The 16,576-nt window shown below is 37.9% G+C and overlaps 4 protein-coding genes across 4 annotated transcripts; 3 read left to right on the top strand and 1 right to left on the bottom strand.

The window, feature by feature from the left end:
- Positions 1–1,460: 1,460 nt before the first annotated feature.
- LOC101315435 (RNA-binding protein squid-like) lies at positions 1,461–6,212 on the top strand. The gene is made up of 8 exons (XM_004300057.1): positions 1,461–1,849; positions 1,999–2,122; positions 2,410–2,539; positions 3,852–3,888; positions 4,038–4,269; positions 4,697–4,740; positions 4,961–5,058; positions 5,670–6,212. Exons 1-6 carry the CDS (start codon positions 1,607–1,609, stop codon positions 4,714–4,716), a joined length of 786 nt encoding a protein of 261 aa, XP_004300105.1. The 5' UTR covers positions 1,461–1,606; the 3' UTR covers positions 4,717–4,740; positions 4,961–5,058; positions 5,670–6,212.
- An 864-nt stretch (positions 6,213–7,076) lies between these two features.
- LOC101302947 (cinnamoyl-CoA reductase 2-like) lies at positions 7,077–9,002 on the top strand. Its single transcript, XM_004301568.1, has 6 exons — positions 7,077–7,222; positions 7,310–7,485; positions 7,870–8,055; positions 8,173–8,344; positions 8,542–8,731; positions 8,864–9,002. The coding sequence occupies exons 1-6, from the start codon at positions 7,108–7,110 to the stop codon at positions 9,000–9,002; spliced, it is 978 nt and encodes a 325-aa protein (XP_004301616.1). The 5' UTR covers positions 7,077–7,107.
- Positions 9,003–9,382: 380 nt separating this feature from the next.
- LOC101302662 (psbP domain-containing protein 3, chloroplastic-like) lies at positions 9,383–11,160 on the bottom strand. Its single transcript, XM_004301567.1, has 9 exons — positions 11,082–11,160; positions 10,893–10,977; positions 10,696–10,802; positions 10,546–10,602; positions 10,369–10,446; positions 10,174–10,256; positions 9,885–10,079; positions 9,673–9,717; positions 9,383–9,519 (listed from the first exon to the last, which is right to left on the bottom strand). Exons 1-9 carry the CDS (start codon positions 11,158–11,160, stop codon positions 9,493–9,495), a joined length of 756 nt encoding a protein of 251 aa, XP_004301615.1. The 3' UTR covers positions 9,383–9,492.
- A 225-nt stretch (positions 11,161–11,385) lies between these two features.
- LOC101313988 (translation initiation factor IF-2-like) lies at positions 11,386–15,889 on the top strand. Its single transcript, XM_004300052.1, has 8 exons — positions 11,386–11,459; positions 11,734–11,788; positions 12,170–12,278; positions 12,610–12,679; positions 12,833–13,145; positions 13,663–14,706; positions 15,009–15,158; positions 15,340–15,889. Exons 2-8 carry the CDS (start codon positions 11,762–11,764, stop codon positions 15,772–15,774), a joined length of 2,148 nt encoding a protein of 715 aa, XP_004300100.1. The 5' UTR covers positions 11,386–11,459; positions 11,734–11,761; the 3' UTR covers positions 15,775–15,889.
- Positions 15,890–16,576: the final 687 nt, after the last annotated feature.

The following is a 16,576-nucleotide window of genomic DNA, read 5'->3' as shown; positions in this document are numbered from 1 at the left end:
TATATATATATATATATATATATACACACACACACACACATTAGTACTTTCCTTATATATATATAAGACACTTAACCCAAGTTAACCATGGTTTAGATTAAATTGATTCAAGGGTGATGGATAATGTCTGGAATCCTTAGATTATATAAAGAGTCTAGATTTTATGAACTTTACTAACTTTACAATTTATTAACTTTAGAGGAGCCGAATCTAATAAAAACTAGCTAGCTAGTGTAACTAGTTTTGAGAAATTGGAATGTGTTCCCATAAACAGTTTCTCAACTTGAATTATAAGGACACTATAGTATTGCTGTAATCCTTTGGGTTTGATTTACTCCGGAATATATGAGTATGAACTTATGTAAAAGAGGAAAGCTTTCATAATAACAGAATTAAATAGAACTATAAAGAGCTTTCTCAAAAACACAGAAGCGAGATTGAAATGAAAATAAAAGCTGAATTCGTTAGCGGCCATTCGTAAAAAATTCATGCATATTTCGACATTGCTCATATAACTACATGTAGTCATCCTATACACATTCCATAATCTGGAGATTACAAGAGGCATTTCACACCGATATTAATCTGTGAGTAGTTTAATTAGTTTTGCTAGTAGTGGCTCTAAGGGCAACTTTAACAATAAGTGCTAATCAAATGTGCTATTCTCATTTTAGCACCCCCTTGTGGTATTTTTCATATTTCACTAATTTCTCATCTCTAACAATGAGGTGTTATATAAAGCTGATATTCTTACTATTCAAACAATGAAATATTATATCATATGAGGTGTCTGCAATAAATAAAAAATTGATGCATGTGGGGTAGGGTTGGTCTTGGAAAAGTTCTGAATATAAGACTTTGAGATAACACTTGAGGCTATACTTTTAAGATCAGCACATAGTCTTTTCTATCGTTCAAGATAATTTTTTATTTTTATTTTTTTTATTCCAAGGGCTGATCTTGGTTTTTAACTCCACCATTGGAGTTGCCCTAAGACTTCAAAAATTATGGAGCAAGAGCAGCACCAAACCAATGCTGGCTATCTCTATTACATAGGGCTTTTCTAGCAGTAGTATGAGCTATCCTATTCAACTTACAAGGTGCATATACTACCTTGAAGTCCACCAAATTTTGTAGATGAAACTAAACGTGGTCAAGTCTCCAGCTACTTGGTTCACTGCCGCGGCCACCACAAAGCAAAATTGTTACTTCTCCATGTCATTCTAAACGATTGTACTCGTCAGGACGTCAATGAAATCAATTTACAAAATTAAAAAAATACCTTTAAACGGAGGACGGTAGAAGGAGGTAAAAATCCAACCAATCCGCGTGAGTCCCGCGTATAGCTAATCTAACCAGGGTTTGAGGACAAACCAGAGCAGGAGCATGGGGGGAGGCAGGTGGGCCCCACTCACTCAATCGTTTCGACTTTCCGTTTCTCCCCTAAAATTTCCAAACAACAAATTACAAATTAAATAGAAAAAAAAAAAAACATTCTCTCTCACTAGCTTTATTTCAACCAGCAGAGAAAACAGAGACTCTGTGTTCATTAAGCCCTAGTAGTCCTCACTGTCAACTTCACCACCACCACCGACCTCCGATTCCGATGGCCTACCAGCCTCTTCCGGGCCGGAACTCCGTCTCCAGCTCGAGCTCCGGCGCCTCCGGATTCCACTTCATCAACTCCTCCCCCTTCGGCGACACCACCTACACCAAGCTCTTCGTCGGCGGCCTCGCCTGGGAGACGCAGAGCGACACCATGGGCCGCTACTTCGAGCAGTTCGGCCAGATTCTTGAGGCCGTCGTCATTTCTGACAAGAACACCGGCCGATCCAAGGGCTATGGTTTCGTGAGTCTTTCGATTCTTTTCTATTCTTATTCAATCTTGATCACCTAGCTCACTGAGCGCTGATTTAGCTGTGGAAATTGATGAATCAATGGAGGCTTTTCGCTTCGATTGAGTTGAGTTGTTCAATGAAGTGTTGTATGTTTATTTAGGTGACTTTCCAGGAGCCAGAGGCTGCTGCAAGGGCGTGTGCTGATCCTACTCCAGTTATTGACGGCCGCCGCGCCAATTGTAATCTGGCTTCGCTCCGGCGCCCTCGGCCGCCTATGAGTTACGGTAGTGCATTTAGGAACTCATTCTTTGTATTTTCGCATTTGTAGCCAGATTTTTACATGTACTGCTTTGTGTGGTTGATGATTGTGTTATCGATGTCTTACCTGTGTGCCGCATTGTGTCTGTTTAAATGAGTTACTGGAGTTGGAGAAAATACAACTGTGTTGATGATTGATTTCTTTCAGCATGTAGTGTTAACCTTTGTTGCATGCACATTTGTCCATTTGAGTCAAGTTTCTGTCCAAGTACCCAAGTTTTAATAGTTTTCTGTTTGCATTTGTTACTTACAGTACGTACCGGACCAGCTTCTCCATACATTGGAAGCATGCAAGCTACTCGTGGGGCTTACGTCGGAGCATATGGCTACCAGCAACCTCTTCCATACAATTATCAACAACCGATGATGTTTCCTCCTTATGGGTAAGTTGCACTCATAGAGGATAGTCTTCATTAGATATATTCTGAGCAGTCAATACTGAGTTCAAAGTTTAAGAACAATTTTGGTTCAATTAAAACCGGATCTTGTTTATTGTTTCTTTCTCATTCATTGATACATAGATGTCATTGCTCTGTCACATGTTTAATGATCTGTTACCATTTGATAAATCACATTGCAATGCTTATAGGATTATGTGATTGGTGCAGACTTACGTTGTTTTGATTTTTCTTTTCAACTTTTTTTGGCAATATATACTTTAGGTTTATGTTTATGTCATCTAAGCATCTCATTTCTCCGATGCTGATTCCCCAGAATGTGAATGTTTCTGAAGATTATATTTAAATTTGTATAGGATTGAATAAATCTAATAACAAAATATGGTTATGGCTGCTATAGTTCTAGAGAGTGTAAAATGTGGAGAGTGTTGAAGGAAGAGAGAGAAAATGCCTTCTACTACAGATACTTCTCTTTGGATTAAAGTTGGCCAAAGAGGTTATTCTCTAGATGTTCTCTTGGGTTAATAAACTTAGTCTTCGGACTTCGGAAGAGGTGGTTTCATTTCTAACAAAGCCGTAGCTACTGCATTACATATACTTCTATGATCTTAAGGTGTCACCTATTTTAATCAAACTTTAAAAGATTAGGTGATAGCCAAAAAAATTGATGTCTTGTGTGTATTATTAGTTGGTTGTCCACTTATTCAGTACATATGTTGTCAGAATTCAATATTGATTTGGTTGACAGTGGAATCAATGGTGAAAAACCATCTCAACTAATTCTGGTAATCTTCTCTGTAAATATATTTCTTCTTCGCATTTGTGTGTGGCATGTGCCTTATACAGCAGTCACTGTCATGTAGTTTATCATTATTCCTCATTCCCTTAGGATTACGGGCTTGTTTGTGCAAACTACAATGATGTGACAGGGTGTGATTGGTAATCAGAGGCAATGGAAAAGTGGTCTAAAAGGAGATACTCCCAAAGCGATTTTATTGAACATGCAGACTCAAGACATGTTTAAGTAGGACCAATAAATGGTTTTTTAGTCTCCCCTTTTTATTGATCTATCTCAGACAGGAGGTTGCTCAATGTGTGTAACCATTTCAACTTCAGTTTGAAATCATGGATCTTGCATTGTTAAAAATACTGCTGCCTGTGTTATAATTTCCTTACAATCTCATGCATATAAGTGATATAACTGTATTTACACTTCTCATGCAAACATCAACTTGTACGAGTTCTTTGTGTGATATTTATTAAACTATAAATATTGATGGCTGTTTTCTCCCTGCAGCTATGCAACTTATGGGCCAGAGTATGTTTATTCACAGGTATGCTTGCATTATCAGGCTGATGTGTTGTGTTATATTTATCTGTAATACGTTTGATGACATGTTATAAATTTATGAGTAGGGATATTATATTATATTTGTTTTCAAATCTATGATCCCTAAATTTTTCATCATTATATTTCTGGTAGGGTGCTCACAATTCTTACGCGGGTCAGCAATATGTTCCGATATATGGAGTTCCAGGGACAGTTAATCCTGTGTATTCTTATGCACAACTGGGTCAAACCATCCCCGGTGGTCAGGGTTATCCAACAGTACACAGATATGCAATGCCTGCTCAGCAGATGATCCCATTTGTACCCGGTGTTAATGCAGTAACAACAACACCAGTCCCTACAATTCAAGCACCATATTCCGCAGGTACACATTTGTCCCTAAATTTTGTCTTTTTCTTTTTAGAATTGTGGTGAAACTTTATCCACTGATCATTCTCCTAGTCTATGACATAGTTTATGTGAAATCAGAATATCTGAGGCTTGACACTCTGCCATGATCACATTACCTAAGAATATGACAGATAATGATGTGTAATCTTAGTTGTGACCCTTGTTATTTTATTTATTTTTATCTACTACGCTCATCCTGTCTGCAGACAGCATTAAGAGGTTGCTGTCTTCACTTAGCCAGGAAAGAGTGATCTAATATAGCAATGAATTAGGCTTTTTTTCCTCCTTCAACGCGCTCATATACTGGAAGTCGTAGATTTTTAGATTCTGAATTTATGTAATAGAAAAATATATGAGAATCAGCTGAAAATTATCAAATGACAAGCTGTCTTCCTGTCCAGGTCTTCTGATTGAAACGTGAAGATAGCTTTGTAGCTTTTATCAGGTATGACAGTGAGTTTGCAGTACAACCACTTTTCCTAAATTGCTCTTTCTACCAGAGTGATTCTGAAATAATAGTGGGGTGAGGGATTGGTTGAGGTTTTATCTGTCTTCCACTTATTCTGGAGATTAAAAAGAAAAGAAAAACGTGTAGGTATCTGCGATTAGAGTTTGGTCTGATGGTATGAGATTGTTATAATTTGTTTTGTTTAATATCCTTGCAGGTACTCTTTGACTGCAGCAGGACTAAGAGCAGCAGAACTGCTACTTAGGTGGTGGACTACAGATCTAGCCTTGCAATTTCTTATTTTGCATTCTAGAGGTAAGGTTATTTGGTCATATGCTTTCAGATGTACAAGGTTAAGCTATGGCAGTTAACTCATATTAGAGGGCTAGCTGAATTAGTTATATTATCTGTACTTTTGTGGTGTCACCTTTGATGGCTGGCTGAGGTCAAGTGGTCTTTTATCAATAACCATATAAAGGTAACAAGTGGTTTTATCTGAAGTTGTGGCAACAAACTTACAAAAGTATGAGATTACATTGCTCAAAAATTATATTGTACTACTTACTAGTAGTCTAGGTGGTCAACCTCTAGGTATATTAGTAGGATGATTATAGATGGCTTTACTTTTTTATTTTAAATCTACAATGTCAAATTTTAATCGTTTTCCTATCTAGTAGGTATCACTCTTCTTCTGTGCTTAATGAATACATGTCTCTTACAGAAGCATTTGTGTGTATTTTTTTTTTTTTTTATGGTCTGTATATTAATAATGTGTATTTTCTGATTGGTTTACATTATGTGCTGATCTGTATTTGTTTTCAGTTCAAATTTCAGTTATGAATGCAAGACGTGGCATCCCTGATTTCAAATTTTTATTGCCTTGGTCTTATACTTGTATGTCTTTTTTTTTTTTTTTTTTTTTGCAGGTCATTCATATCATGCGCACCAGAGAACTCAGATGGCGGAGTCACTCCAGATAGCAGAGAAGGAAGGCTGCTATTCTATTGAGGATGCTTCCTCAGCGTATCTAAACCATCATTACTTTGTTACTTAAGACAAGTAGCAGGTTGTGGATTGGTGGGTGCTGGAATCAGGTTTCTGGCAGCCATATAGTAATAAAACTCGGTAAAAAACACGCAAGAGTCAACATATGATTCTTTTATAGACTTGTGCCAGCATTTAGGTCTATAGTCTCTGGTGTTTTATTGGTCCCTCGGTGGGTCCATCATATTTGTAAGTTCATTGAGTTTGTGCATAGTAGTGCTAATGTTTTCATTTGAAACTGAATTGTAATCTAGATAGCTTTGAGTGCCTGACTTCAAAGGAGAGAAGCTTCAGGCACATTCTATTCAATTGGAACAAACGATTTGTGTAGTGATACAGCAACTTGTCTAGCAAACTTCTGCTTTGAAGAATGCCTAGTTCATTTGTTTAATTACTTTAATATATTAGAGACATTTGTTTACTTCATCAAAACCTCCAGAAACTATTTGATGTATCATATCTGATTCCTCCTCCAAACTGCAGAAAATATTCCACCGTCACCATTCAATCTTTGTATGCCTAACCGCTACAATAACTCGTATACCAACAGATTACCTAGAAATGAGATTTTCTTTTTCTTTGGAGATGATTTCCCCTTTGATGGTTATGCCATTTGCACTTCTCTTCTACATTACAAATGTTTCATTGCTATCCATATCACCAACGATAACCTTAACTTAGAACTGATTTTCGAATTCAATAAACCAGAGCTCTAACCATTTCTTGAGCCTAACTGCAATGACTAGAGAGAACAGTGACAGAAAAATATATTTCCAGGAGTCGGCGTTCTGGCTTCATATCTATATCAAATGATGACAAGCATCACAAATCCTAACAGACATTGTAATCAGCAGAAACATGAAGTAGAAGTGTAGAACCAAGAATAGGACCTTGTTTTCTAGCAAAAATCATGAAGATCAAAATTTGAATCAACGACACACCAAGCAAACCCTAACTCTGAACAGAATCGTCTATTTCATTTAAAAAAAACAACAGCAGATTAGAAATCATAATATATAATGAATTTTTCTCTTAGACAAATATCTATTTTAATTCTTCTTAAATAGAAATATTTAATGAATAATAAAGGCATCATCGGAAAACATGAATAATTCACCTGAATAATAAGGGCACGAGAAGAAACGTCCCAAGTGTTGAAAAGGCTTTGTGCATGCCTGAGACTTGTCACGCATTCCCTCCTTGAACAATTCACCTGACAAAACAAACATGTCATCTATTGTCGCCTTCCAGTCTTCCACTGCCTAAAGTCTTCAACAAGTTCCAAACTTTCAGAACAGATCTTGTTCATGTTTGCTAACAATGGGAGAGAAAGAAACGGTGTGTGTAACTGGAGCTGGAGGCTTTGTGGCATCTTGGGTCACCAAGTTGCTTCTCTCTGAGGGCTACAAAGTTCATGGCACTGCTAGAGACCCATGTAATTATTTTCCGTCTTCTTTTCTGTCTCGTTTTCGATATGTAATGATATACGATCGCACTTGATTCTCATCAAAACTTGTTGCAGGTAATGAGAAGAATGGTCATTTGAAGAAGTTGGTAAACGCTTCTGAGAATTTGCAACTGTTCAAGGCAGACTTGTTCGACTTTGAAGGTCTTTGTGCTGCCATTTCTGGGTGTTCTGGTGTTTTCCATGTTGCCTCCTCTGTTCCTTCCGACGAAAATTCCGTTTTCCATGATGAGGCAAGATTTTGTTCATTTCGACCCTGCAGACTTTAACATTATGCATAGATGCCTATGTCCTCTAGATACATAGATGCAGGTTCAACTTATGCATGATCGAATGAAGCGAAAACATAACATATAGCATGATAAATAGGCAGTGTTGAACATGTCTATATGTCTTCTCACAATTGAATAGTGAATGCATATAAGTTGCTATGCAAGACTTTTACTCTATCGATCATAAGTATCCTAAATGATTTGGCTGTTTTAGTATCCATCACTGTACCTTGAGTTTACAAGGCCAAAATCTAGACCGAGTTTTAGCCAATACCCTATCTAGTTTTCAAATTAATTCCAACAAACTTAACTGAATAATGGGTGAAATATCTAATTTTTATGCAGGGAGAATTTATCGAACCTGCTCTGAGGGGCACACGGAATGTACTAGATGCATGTATCAAGGCAAAAGTAAAGAGGGTTGTGGTCGTGTCATCTGCTGGTGCTGTTGTATACAACCCGAAATGGCCCAAGGATCAACCTATGGATGAAGAGTGTCGGTCTGACCCTGAGTATTGCAAGAGAGCTAAGGTATAATAACAATGCTAGTTCTCCTGAAGTTTATTTATTTGACATTCGAATTACATTGATCTTCAATTTCATTTTTCAACTGGTTTATCTCGTTATGGTCTAATGAACACATTACAGACAAACTTTGGCAACTATTGTCTTGCCAAGACAATGGCAGAAACTGAAGCTTTGGAGTATGCAAAGAAAAGTGAACCGAGAATCATAACAGTTTGCCCTTCCTTTGTTTTTGGTCCAATGCTGCAATCAACAGTAAATTCAAGTAACTTGGTGCTGATGTCTCTTCTGAAAGGTTACTCCTTCCGTTTCATCCTTCTTCTGTTTTCTTTTACTTTTCTGCTTCTAGTGCCTATTGCCTCCGAGAGAAATTACTCTAATAGTAGTACAGTGTGTGGATGCACATTATGTTTAAATGTGCTAGGTTAATGAATAACTCATCCTTTATTTCCTTTTTATTAATTTATTTCTGTTTTAATTTCATATGATTAGATGGACTCGAATCTGTTGAGAACCGTGTTCGTCCTGTTGTCGATGTGCGTGATGTAGCTGAAGCACTACTTCTGGCATATAAAAAGCCAGAAGCAGGAGGCAGATACATTTGTACATCTTATGTGATAAATGTGCAATCTTTGGTGAAGATGTTGAAGGGCTTGTATCCAAATTATAACTATCCCAAAAGGTAATCGATCAAGCTCCAATTGGTGTTATTAAACAAGTATTCATTCAAAGCAATCAGTCATTTGTCATTCCTCTTTCTCTTTTTGTTAGATTATAATGATCAGTTAATTAGGTTTTTGCATAAACATGACAGAATCATTGAAGTAAATGAAGACATAAAGATCACTTCAGAGAAATTGCAGAAACTTGGTTGGAAGTATAGGCCATTAGAGGAGACGATTGTCGATGCTGTTAACGACTATACGAAGAAAGTGGAAATAAAGACTAGCTAGCTAGTGAACTGGTTAGTTATGAGAAATTGGAATGTGTTCCCGAAGACAGTTTCTCAGTTTGAATAATAAGAAAAGTACCCATGTAGTCCATTGCGTTTTGTACTCGTTTAGGTGTGGTCTGGTTATTGGTTTGATTTACACTGGAATATATGAATATATATATATATATATATTTTCTGATATATATATATATATATGTATATATGTATTCTTCTTTCCTTTTTTGTAAAAGAAACGAGAAGCTTTCATAATAGCACAACTAGTATTCATAACAAAGTTTCTATGATTTCCAACTTTTATAAGGTGCTGCTGCAATGTTATTTACACAAATCTGTGGTTATTTACACAATCTGCATAATCTCTTCTCAGCAGCTGTTTGATTCAAATGTATTACATTAGATTACGATGAAAAATTTGTGTACAACTGACCCAATCAAAATTGGTAAACCGTAGTTCACAATTCAAACTCTGCCCCTCTGGAGGTTGTTTATCATATGAACTTGAAGGATTTTACAGCCTGCAAAACCCAATAAACATGAATTGAACTTTCTTTAAATCAGAAGTCAGTTCCACGTATCACCCTGGACTGTCTAAAGGTCTTTTATTCTATATTAATATGAGATTTTTCTTTGTCAAGAAAATCCTACAGAAAATCTTGAGTTAAGCTAACCTTCTCAATTTTGGATCTGTATTTATCCGCTTCCTCCTCTCCAAACTGCAGAAAATATTCCACTGTCACCATTCAATCTTTGTATGTATAACCGCTAACATTTATAAGAGAAAGAATCTTAAAGTGGAACTGCATTTCTCTCTCTCTAGCATGTGAGGCAGTTAACGTATGAGAGTAGTTGTAAAGAACAATGGTAGTTGTGGAAACCATACCTGGCCAGTGACGGTATATAGTCTGTTGTACCAGCCGTTGTTTGCCATCCCAAGAGCTGAATAGAGGTGCTTGATACTTTCACCAGGTTTCTGTAGCGAATACTCAATGTAGTAAATCCCTTTAGATGATTTGCAATCTATGAGTTTTGCTGCAACTCCTGCTGTCCTTTGCCAGCTCCTATCTAGTCCACTGACCTTTGAAATATAGGATCACATTAGCAAGCTAAGCCACTTCTCAATTCTGATGGAAGAAAGAAACATAACATAGATTCTGATATTACGAGCCTACCAGAGTCTCAGCGAATTCGTCAACTTTGCCAAAGGATTCCATCTTCGTAAAATCCGGACCAAGCCCCGTGATTACGACACTAACTGAAGCATGAAGCAATCGTAATTCATGCAATGACACATTCAGGAACCCAATATGAAGTACTACTTGAGCCAAAAGTAACAAGCTTGAGATTATAGAAGAAAGAATACACACTTGAGCTAGATCCCTCTTCCGGGTAAAAAGCAGTAACTGACTTGAACCCACTTGGTTCCCCTGCGCCTACTTGCCAGTCTCCATAAACAAAGACCAAAGCATTCATCAGTGCCTCCTCATTATAATTCAACTAATCTAATTTGTAGTAGTACATGGATATTGAGAGTGGGCATTCACCTAGGGGAATTGATATCTGGAACTTGTTGACATCATCGGTGAAAACACGAAAATCGTCTGCAACATAAACTATAAGTTCAACTCCAAAGTATGAAGAATCAAAATGCTTTCGATATGAAAATGAGGAATAAATTGTTATTTATTTATTACCATTCTCGGCCAATGCAATGTTGGAATAAATTTCCGGAAAAGAAAATGCAGCAAAAGTAGTCCCAAGCAAAACTTGTCTTCTCTTGGCTTGGCATTGCATCCCAAAACTGGAAATGAAGCAAAAAAACAAGTATATCAGTAAGAACCAATAAGCAAAAGCTTCCATTTATTTCCATTAATGCTCTAAAGTTACATACACCGATTTTTCTTCTTGTTCTGGTTGTGGTTCTTGTTCTTTGTTGTTGCAACATTGCAGATAGCTCTTTCTACATATGGCGGTGCCTAAAGAAAGTGAAACAAGCACGAAGAAGGTAGCTTATTAGTGAAGTTTGACCTGTCAATGGTAACATGAAAGATGGACAGTGGAGATGAGCTGAGAGCTTCACCTGTGTTGTAGGAGGTCGTGGTGAAATGGGATGTGCGAGGTCGAAGGAACAGAGGATGCCAAGACGCAACAGAAGCCATGCCTTTTAGATTGGCTTGTACTTCTTCCCCTTCATATCTTTTGCATAATAATAATAATAATAATAATAAAGCAGAGCTGCTCACCTGCGGGACACAATTTAAGAGACAAAACGAGAAGAAACAATCTGGGCCGTTAGATTTTAAGCGAAAAAATCCTACTCCAGATATCGGGTCAGCCCAAAGCAGAGTTTGGGTTTTAATGACTCTCAGTGTGTCTGTGATCTCTCTCGCTGAAATTACCGACCTAAACTGGTTTTCGCCGGCAACGTGTTCCCTGTTATCCTCTTTAAACCTTAAAAGTAAGTATAACCTTCGAAGACTCCAACTTCGTATTGCCTTTTGTTCTTTGTTCCTTTAGGATTTTGTCTCGTCTAAACAGCTTGATTTTCATTCAGTTTGGTCTAAGTTGGTTAATCTTCAGAAGAAAAATAAAAAAGATTGGATTTTAAGCGAAAAGTTTCAACCTTTATTCAATCTTATGTGAATTGGTGAAAAGGGCAGTCGGGGTATTTTGTAATTAGTGTCTTAATTCTATCACTGTGGCTAATGCATTGTATGGTGTGATTGTATTAGGTTGATTCTTGACCGCATACACTTATGAATGGCGTGGAGAGTGCTTAGCAAAAAGGTATTTTCAAGTCTGCAAATGATTCCTAATTTAATGTGGTGTTTAGTTCTTATACTTCCTGAAAGTGCTGTCGTTTTGGTTGTACTCCATTCTGAGTCGAGTGTGCAAATAAGTGAATAATAGTAGCTGATTTGGATTTTTAAATTGTCTTATAATTTTTACATGCAGTCTGTTTTGTTCATCTTGTTTGCTTAGCTAGGATGGTTAATCAAAACTCTTGTAGGAGAAAAAGGATAGCCATTCTCTTTCCCACTGTATGAAAGATAAAAGTTTACGAATTTTTGGATGATGGTGAATAGGGATTTTTGATGACGAGTCTGGTCTCGTTTTGGCTGGTTTGTTTTTTCAGTCTATAACGTTGGCCTGAATTTCTTGTTGCAGGGCATACGTGCCAGTCTAAATACTGATTTGACTACTAGGCTACGAAGATATGCTGTAGGATCTATATCTAAAGTTGATGATGTAGTAAGATCAGTTTCGTGCATGGCAGGTAAACTGAATTTGCACTAAGGAAAACCTTTTTTTGTTCGTGTCCAGTATATCAGTTCATTCTTATATACTATTTTCCCATAGTTTTCTTTGCATTTCAATTCACCTCAACTAATCCCTGATTTTATATCTAGATCATTTTCGTGGCCTTTGGCTTTTCAGAACTTGTTCCCATCATTTTAACCACATCTTTGTGCATAGTTTCGTTTACCATTAAGAAGCGAATCAATATCCAAAGAAGGGTTGGTTTGCTTGCATATTACATATTGGACATCATGCTAAGTATTAACAAAATATAATGCCATTCTCATATCCTTACTTTTGTGCTGCAGAGCCCTCATTTAAGTTTAAGTCACGAAAGCTTGGTTATGGTGATACATTGATACAAGACTCCCAAAAGCGGTAAGTTTTACCCGACTGTTTCTTTCTGCTTGTGTGCTTATAGAGTCCTTGGGATCTAGACTTGTCTATTGCAGTAATGTTTTGTTAGAATTTTCTTTTCATTTACAAATGTCCTAATTGCAACCTTTCTTTGGTGGAAACTTTCTTGCATAGATTCTATCATTGGAATAAAGAGAATGACCAGTCGCTTGGTTTAAAACCTCCCAAGAGAGAAAAGTTTGTGAAGAGGGACAATAAGACCCAGCCTCCTGTTGATGCTCCATATGTGCCTCCCAAACCACAAAGAACTACCAAGGCCTTGCCAGATAAGACAATTGAGATTTTTGAAGGTATTACAATTGATGAACTCGCTAAGCGCACTGGAAAATCGATATCTTCTTTGCAAACCATTCTTACAAATGTTGGGGAAAAGGTCGACTCGGAGTTTGATACTCTCAGCATTGACATTGCAGAGCTGGTTGCAATGGTATTTCACTTTCATGGCATATTAGTATTGGGTTTTACTCGTTAGCAGTGGCCTGTCTTCAATCTCACAAAAAAACATATTGTTCATATGCTTATTAGGGAATCTAACATGGTAAAGTGTGATTGGAATATATCCAAAGGTGGAAATGGCTTAGGTTGGCCATGAAAATTTGCCTCCAAAAGCCACTTGTGTCTTAACTGTTTGGGATAGGATGGCACATGGGTTTGGTCTGTGTATATGACATGTTGCTACGGAATGTGTTTTTTTTGTTCCTGAAACATTCTGTGGTAAAGATGTAGTTTTCATCACACTAGTTGTTTAGTGTGACATTACCCATCATTGAGCACCATATTTCATATTGCAGATCTATGCTTGATGAAATACATGTTTAATGTTCTCATCTCAGATGCAACTTTTACTTCTGCAAATACGTTATTTCCCTTCAATGGCAACTGTGTACACATCTTCTGCATTTTGGCCCCATAAGAAACTTTACTGACTGTGCATTAATTTGTAGGAAGTTGGGGTCAACGTGAGGAGGCTGCACTTCAATGAAGGTACAGAAATTCTACCACGACCTCCAGTTGTAACAGTAATGGGACATGTTGACCATGGGAAAACTTCGCTTTTGGATGCTCTACGTCAGACATCTGTGGCTGCTAAAGAAGCTGGAGGCATTACTCAGCATGTTGGTGCTTTTGTTGTTGGCATGACATCTGGAGCATCAATTACATTTCTTGACACCCCTGGTCATGCAGCATTCAGTGCGATGCGAGCTAGAGGGGCTGCTGTCACAGATATAGTTGTGCTAGTTGTAGCTGCAGATGATGGGGTCATGCCTCAGACTCTTGAAGCCATGGCCCATGCTCAGGCAGCTAAAGTACCAATTGTTGTTGCAATCAATAAATGTGATAAACCAGCTGCTAACGCAGAAAAAGTAAGACTCCAGCTTGCATCGGAGGGGTTGCTGCTAGAGGATATGGGTGGGGATGTTCAGGTTGTTGAGGTTTCGGCTATGAAGAAGAGTGGATTAGATAACTTGGAGGAGGCTTTGCTTCTCCAGGCTGAGATGATGGATCTGAAAGCTCGTATTGATGGACCAGCTCAAGCTTATGTGGTGGAGGCAAGACTTGATAGGGGAAAGGGTCCATTGGTTACTGCAATAGTGAAAGCAGGAACTTTAATTTGTGGGAAATATGTGGTAGTGGGCTCAGAGTGGGGTAGAATCAGGGCCATTAGGGACATGGCTGGGAAATTGACAGAGCGAGCAACACCTGCAATGCCAGTTGAGATTGAAGGCCTGAAGGGACTTCCGAGGGCTGGAGATGATATCATTGTTGTGGAATCTGAGGAGCGAGCTAGAATGCTTAGTGCAGGGAGGAAAAGGAAATTCGAGAAAGATAGGCTTATGAAACTTGTTGACGGGAGGGTAGAAGATTCAGAAATAGAACCATCAGATGAGGCACCCAAGCGGGTTGAATTGCCGATAATAGTAAAAGGGGATGTGCAGGGTACTGTCCAAGCTGTTACTGATGCATTAGGAAGTTTAAATAGTCCTCAGGTATGCCACAGGATTATAAATGATTGAATGCCATATTACATAACTGTATGCTCTCTATGCAGCCCTGGTAATGTGTTCAATTATTACTTGTTGATTTGGTTGATGTTTTGCTGGGTTTCCATGCAATGTTAGGAGAATTATCTATTATTTTATTAAAACTCTTGTCCTTGCTGAATTGTACACAATGGAAAATGTTTTCTGATATGCAATGCATTTGCTAAACAATTTCTATTATTCTCTTGATGCAATGTTGCCGGCTATCTTCTCTCTTTGTTCTTGACAACTCTACAATTCTTCTCCAGGTTTTTGTGAATGTAGTACATGTTGGTGTTGGCCCTCTATCTCAGTCTGATGTGGACTTGGCACAAGCCTGTGGTGCATGTATTATTGGATTTAACATCAAGGCTCCACCCAGTTCAATCAGTTTGGCTGCAGCTCGAGCCAATATTAAGGTACTAATCTCTTTTCTCTCTGTTATTATGTCGCAAGTTAGGTTGACCATCTATTTGCACATATTCCAATTGACCATATAGAAAATGAACATCTGTTCTGTATATAATTTTGGGCTTGCACCATTAGAGTCTAAACTGCATTTACTCAAATTCATAATTTGATTTTGTGTCAATGGCATAGATAATGCAACACCGTGTGATCTATCGTCTTCTGGAGGACATTGGGAACTTTATAGTTGAGAAGGCCCCTGGGACTACTGAGACCAAGGTTGCTGGGGAAGCCGAGGTTCTAAGTATCTTTGAACTCAAAGGAAGGAGCAAGTCTAAGGGACCTGATGTGAAGATTGCCGGATGCCGGGTGGTTGATGGTTTTGTCACCAAATCAGCAACCCTGAGGCTTCTTAGGAGCGGGGAAGTTGTATTTGAGGGATCATGTGAATCGCTCAAGCGGGAGAAACAAGATGTGGACATGGTAAAGAAGGGGAGTGAGTGTGGACTTGTGATCCAAAATTGCTATGATTTTCAGGTTGGTGACATGGTTCAGTGCTTGCAGCAAGTTATAAGGAAGCCCAAATTCATTTCATCGGCGAGTGGTGCTGTCCGAATAGAGTGTTGAACTGTTGATCAATCTCTCAATAGTAATTGCTGAACAAAAATTTTGATTGTTTGAGCGGCATCTCACTACCATTAGTCCATAAAAGCTTTGGATTTATGCGGAGAGCGCTCGTTTAGTCATCAACCTACATTTTTTTTTTATCAAATTAATTGCTACAATACTGTGAGTTCGACTCATAACCTCTTAGACTTATGCCACTAGACCGAACAGTTCTAAGCCATCAATCTACATTCTTGAGCAGCTTTAGGTTTTTATTTTTTATTTTTTTTATTTTTATTTTTTATTTATTATTTATATATAGGCACCAGAGATGTGTTCATTCATACTGATCATTCTGTTGTACTATTGAGAAAATGCTGATTATAAATGCAAAAATGGCACTGAAATGAATGTTTTTATTGCTGGCCTATATCTATACTAGTTTATATCGGAGGCATTATATTGATGGTCTATTCCTACACACGAGACTTGATCTTGATCTTGATCATGCACTCGTAGAAGTAGATTTCAGGTTCAGCAGCAACACTCTGTGAAGTAGATATCAACTTTTAACTAGCACCACCCCATGTAGTATCAACAAGTGAGCAACACGAGTTAGATAGCCACATGATGGTACCACCTCTCAGCAGCTTTCTACTGGATGGGGATCTGTGTTCTGTTTCTCCGAGTATAATACACTCTGGGTGTGTTATGAGGTTCAATATGAACATTGTGTACAGTCATGGTTTTGGTTCCAGCAAAACCTATTTGTTCTGTGATTGTTCAACTGAGTCTGGAAGTAATTCACTCCCATTAGTCAGCC

Source organism: Fragaria vesca, linkage group LG5 (assembly GCF_000184155.1).
Source record: "Fragaria vesca subsp. vesca linkage group LG5, FraVesHawaii_1.0, whole genome shotgun sequence".
Lineage (NCBI taxonomy): Eukaryota > Viridiplantae > Streptophyta > Magnoliopsida > Rosales > Rosaceae > Fragaria > Fragaria vesca.
The sequence above is the reverse complement of the archived record's forward strand: the minus strand, read 5'-3'. Positions and strand labels throughout refer to the sequence as shown.

Coding starts and splice junctions, on each gene's coding strand:
- LOC101302662 (XM_004301567.1), bottom strand. CDS start 11,160: ATGGCTTCTGTTGCGTCTTGGCATCCTCTGTTCCTTCGACCTCGCACA. Junction 10,978..11,081: donor CACGACCTCCTACAACACAG/GTGAAGCTCTCA, acceptor CACTTTCTTTAG/GCACCGCCATATGTAGAAAG. Junction 10,447..10,545: donor CCAGATATCAATTCCCCTAG/GTGAATGCCCAC, acceptor TTGTTTATGGAG/ACTGGCAAGTAGGCGCAGGG.
- LOC101315435 (XM_004300057.1), top strand. CDS start 1,607: ATGGCCTACCAGCCTCTTCCGGGCCGGAACTCCGTCTCCAGCTCGAGC. Junction 1,850..1,998: donor GATCCAAGGGCTATGGTTTC/GTGAGTCTTTCG, acceptor ATGTTTATTTAG/GTGACTTTCCAGGAGCCAGA. Junction 4,270..4,696: donor TCAAGCACCATATTCCGCAG/GTACACATTTGT, acceptor CTTCCTGTCCAG/GTCTTCTGATTGAAACGTGA.
- LOC101313988 (XM_004300052.1), top strand. CDS start 11,762: ATGGCGTGGAGAGTGCTTAGCAAAAAG. Junction 12,680..12,832: donor ATACAAGACTCCCAAAAGCG/GTAAGTTTTACC, acceptor TTTCTTGCATAG/ATTCTATCATTGGAATAAAG. Junction 14,707..15,008: donor GAAGTTTAAATAGTCCTCAG/GTATGCCACAGG, acceptor ATTCTTCTCCAG/GTTTTTGTGAATGTAGTACA.
- LOC101302947 (XM_004301568.1), top strand. CDS start 7,108: ATGGGAGAGAAAGAAACGGTGTGTGTAACTGGAGCTGGAGGCTTTGTG. Junction 7,223..7,309: donor TGGCACTGCTAGAGACCCAT/GTAATTATTTTC, acceptor AACTTGTTGCAG/GTAATGAGAAGAATGGTCAT. Junction 7,486..7,869: donor ATTCCGTTTTCCATGATGAG/GCAAGATTTTGT, acceptor ATTTTTATGCAG/GGAGAATTTATCGAACCTGC.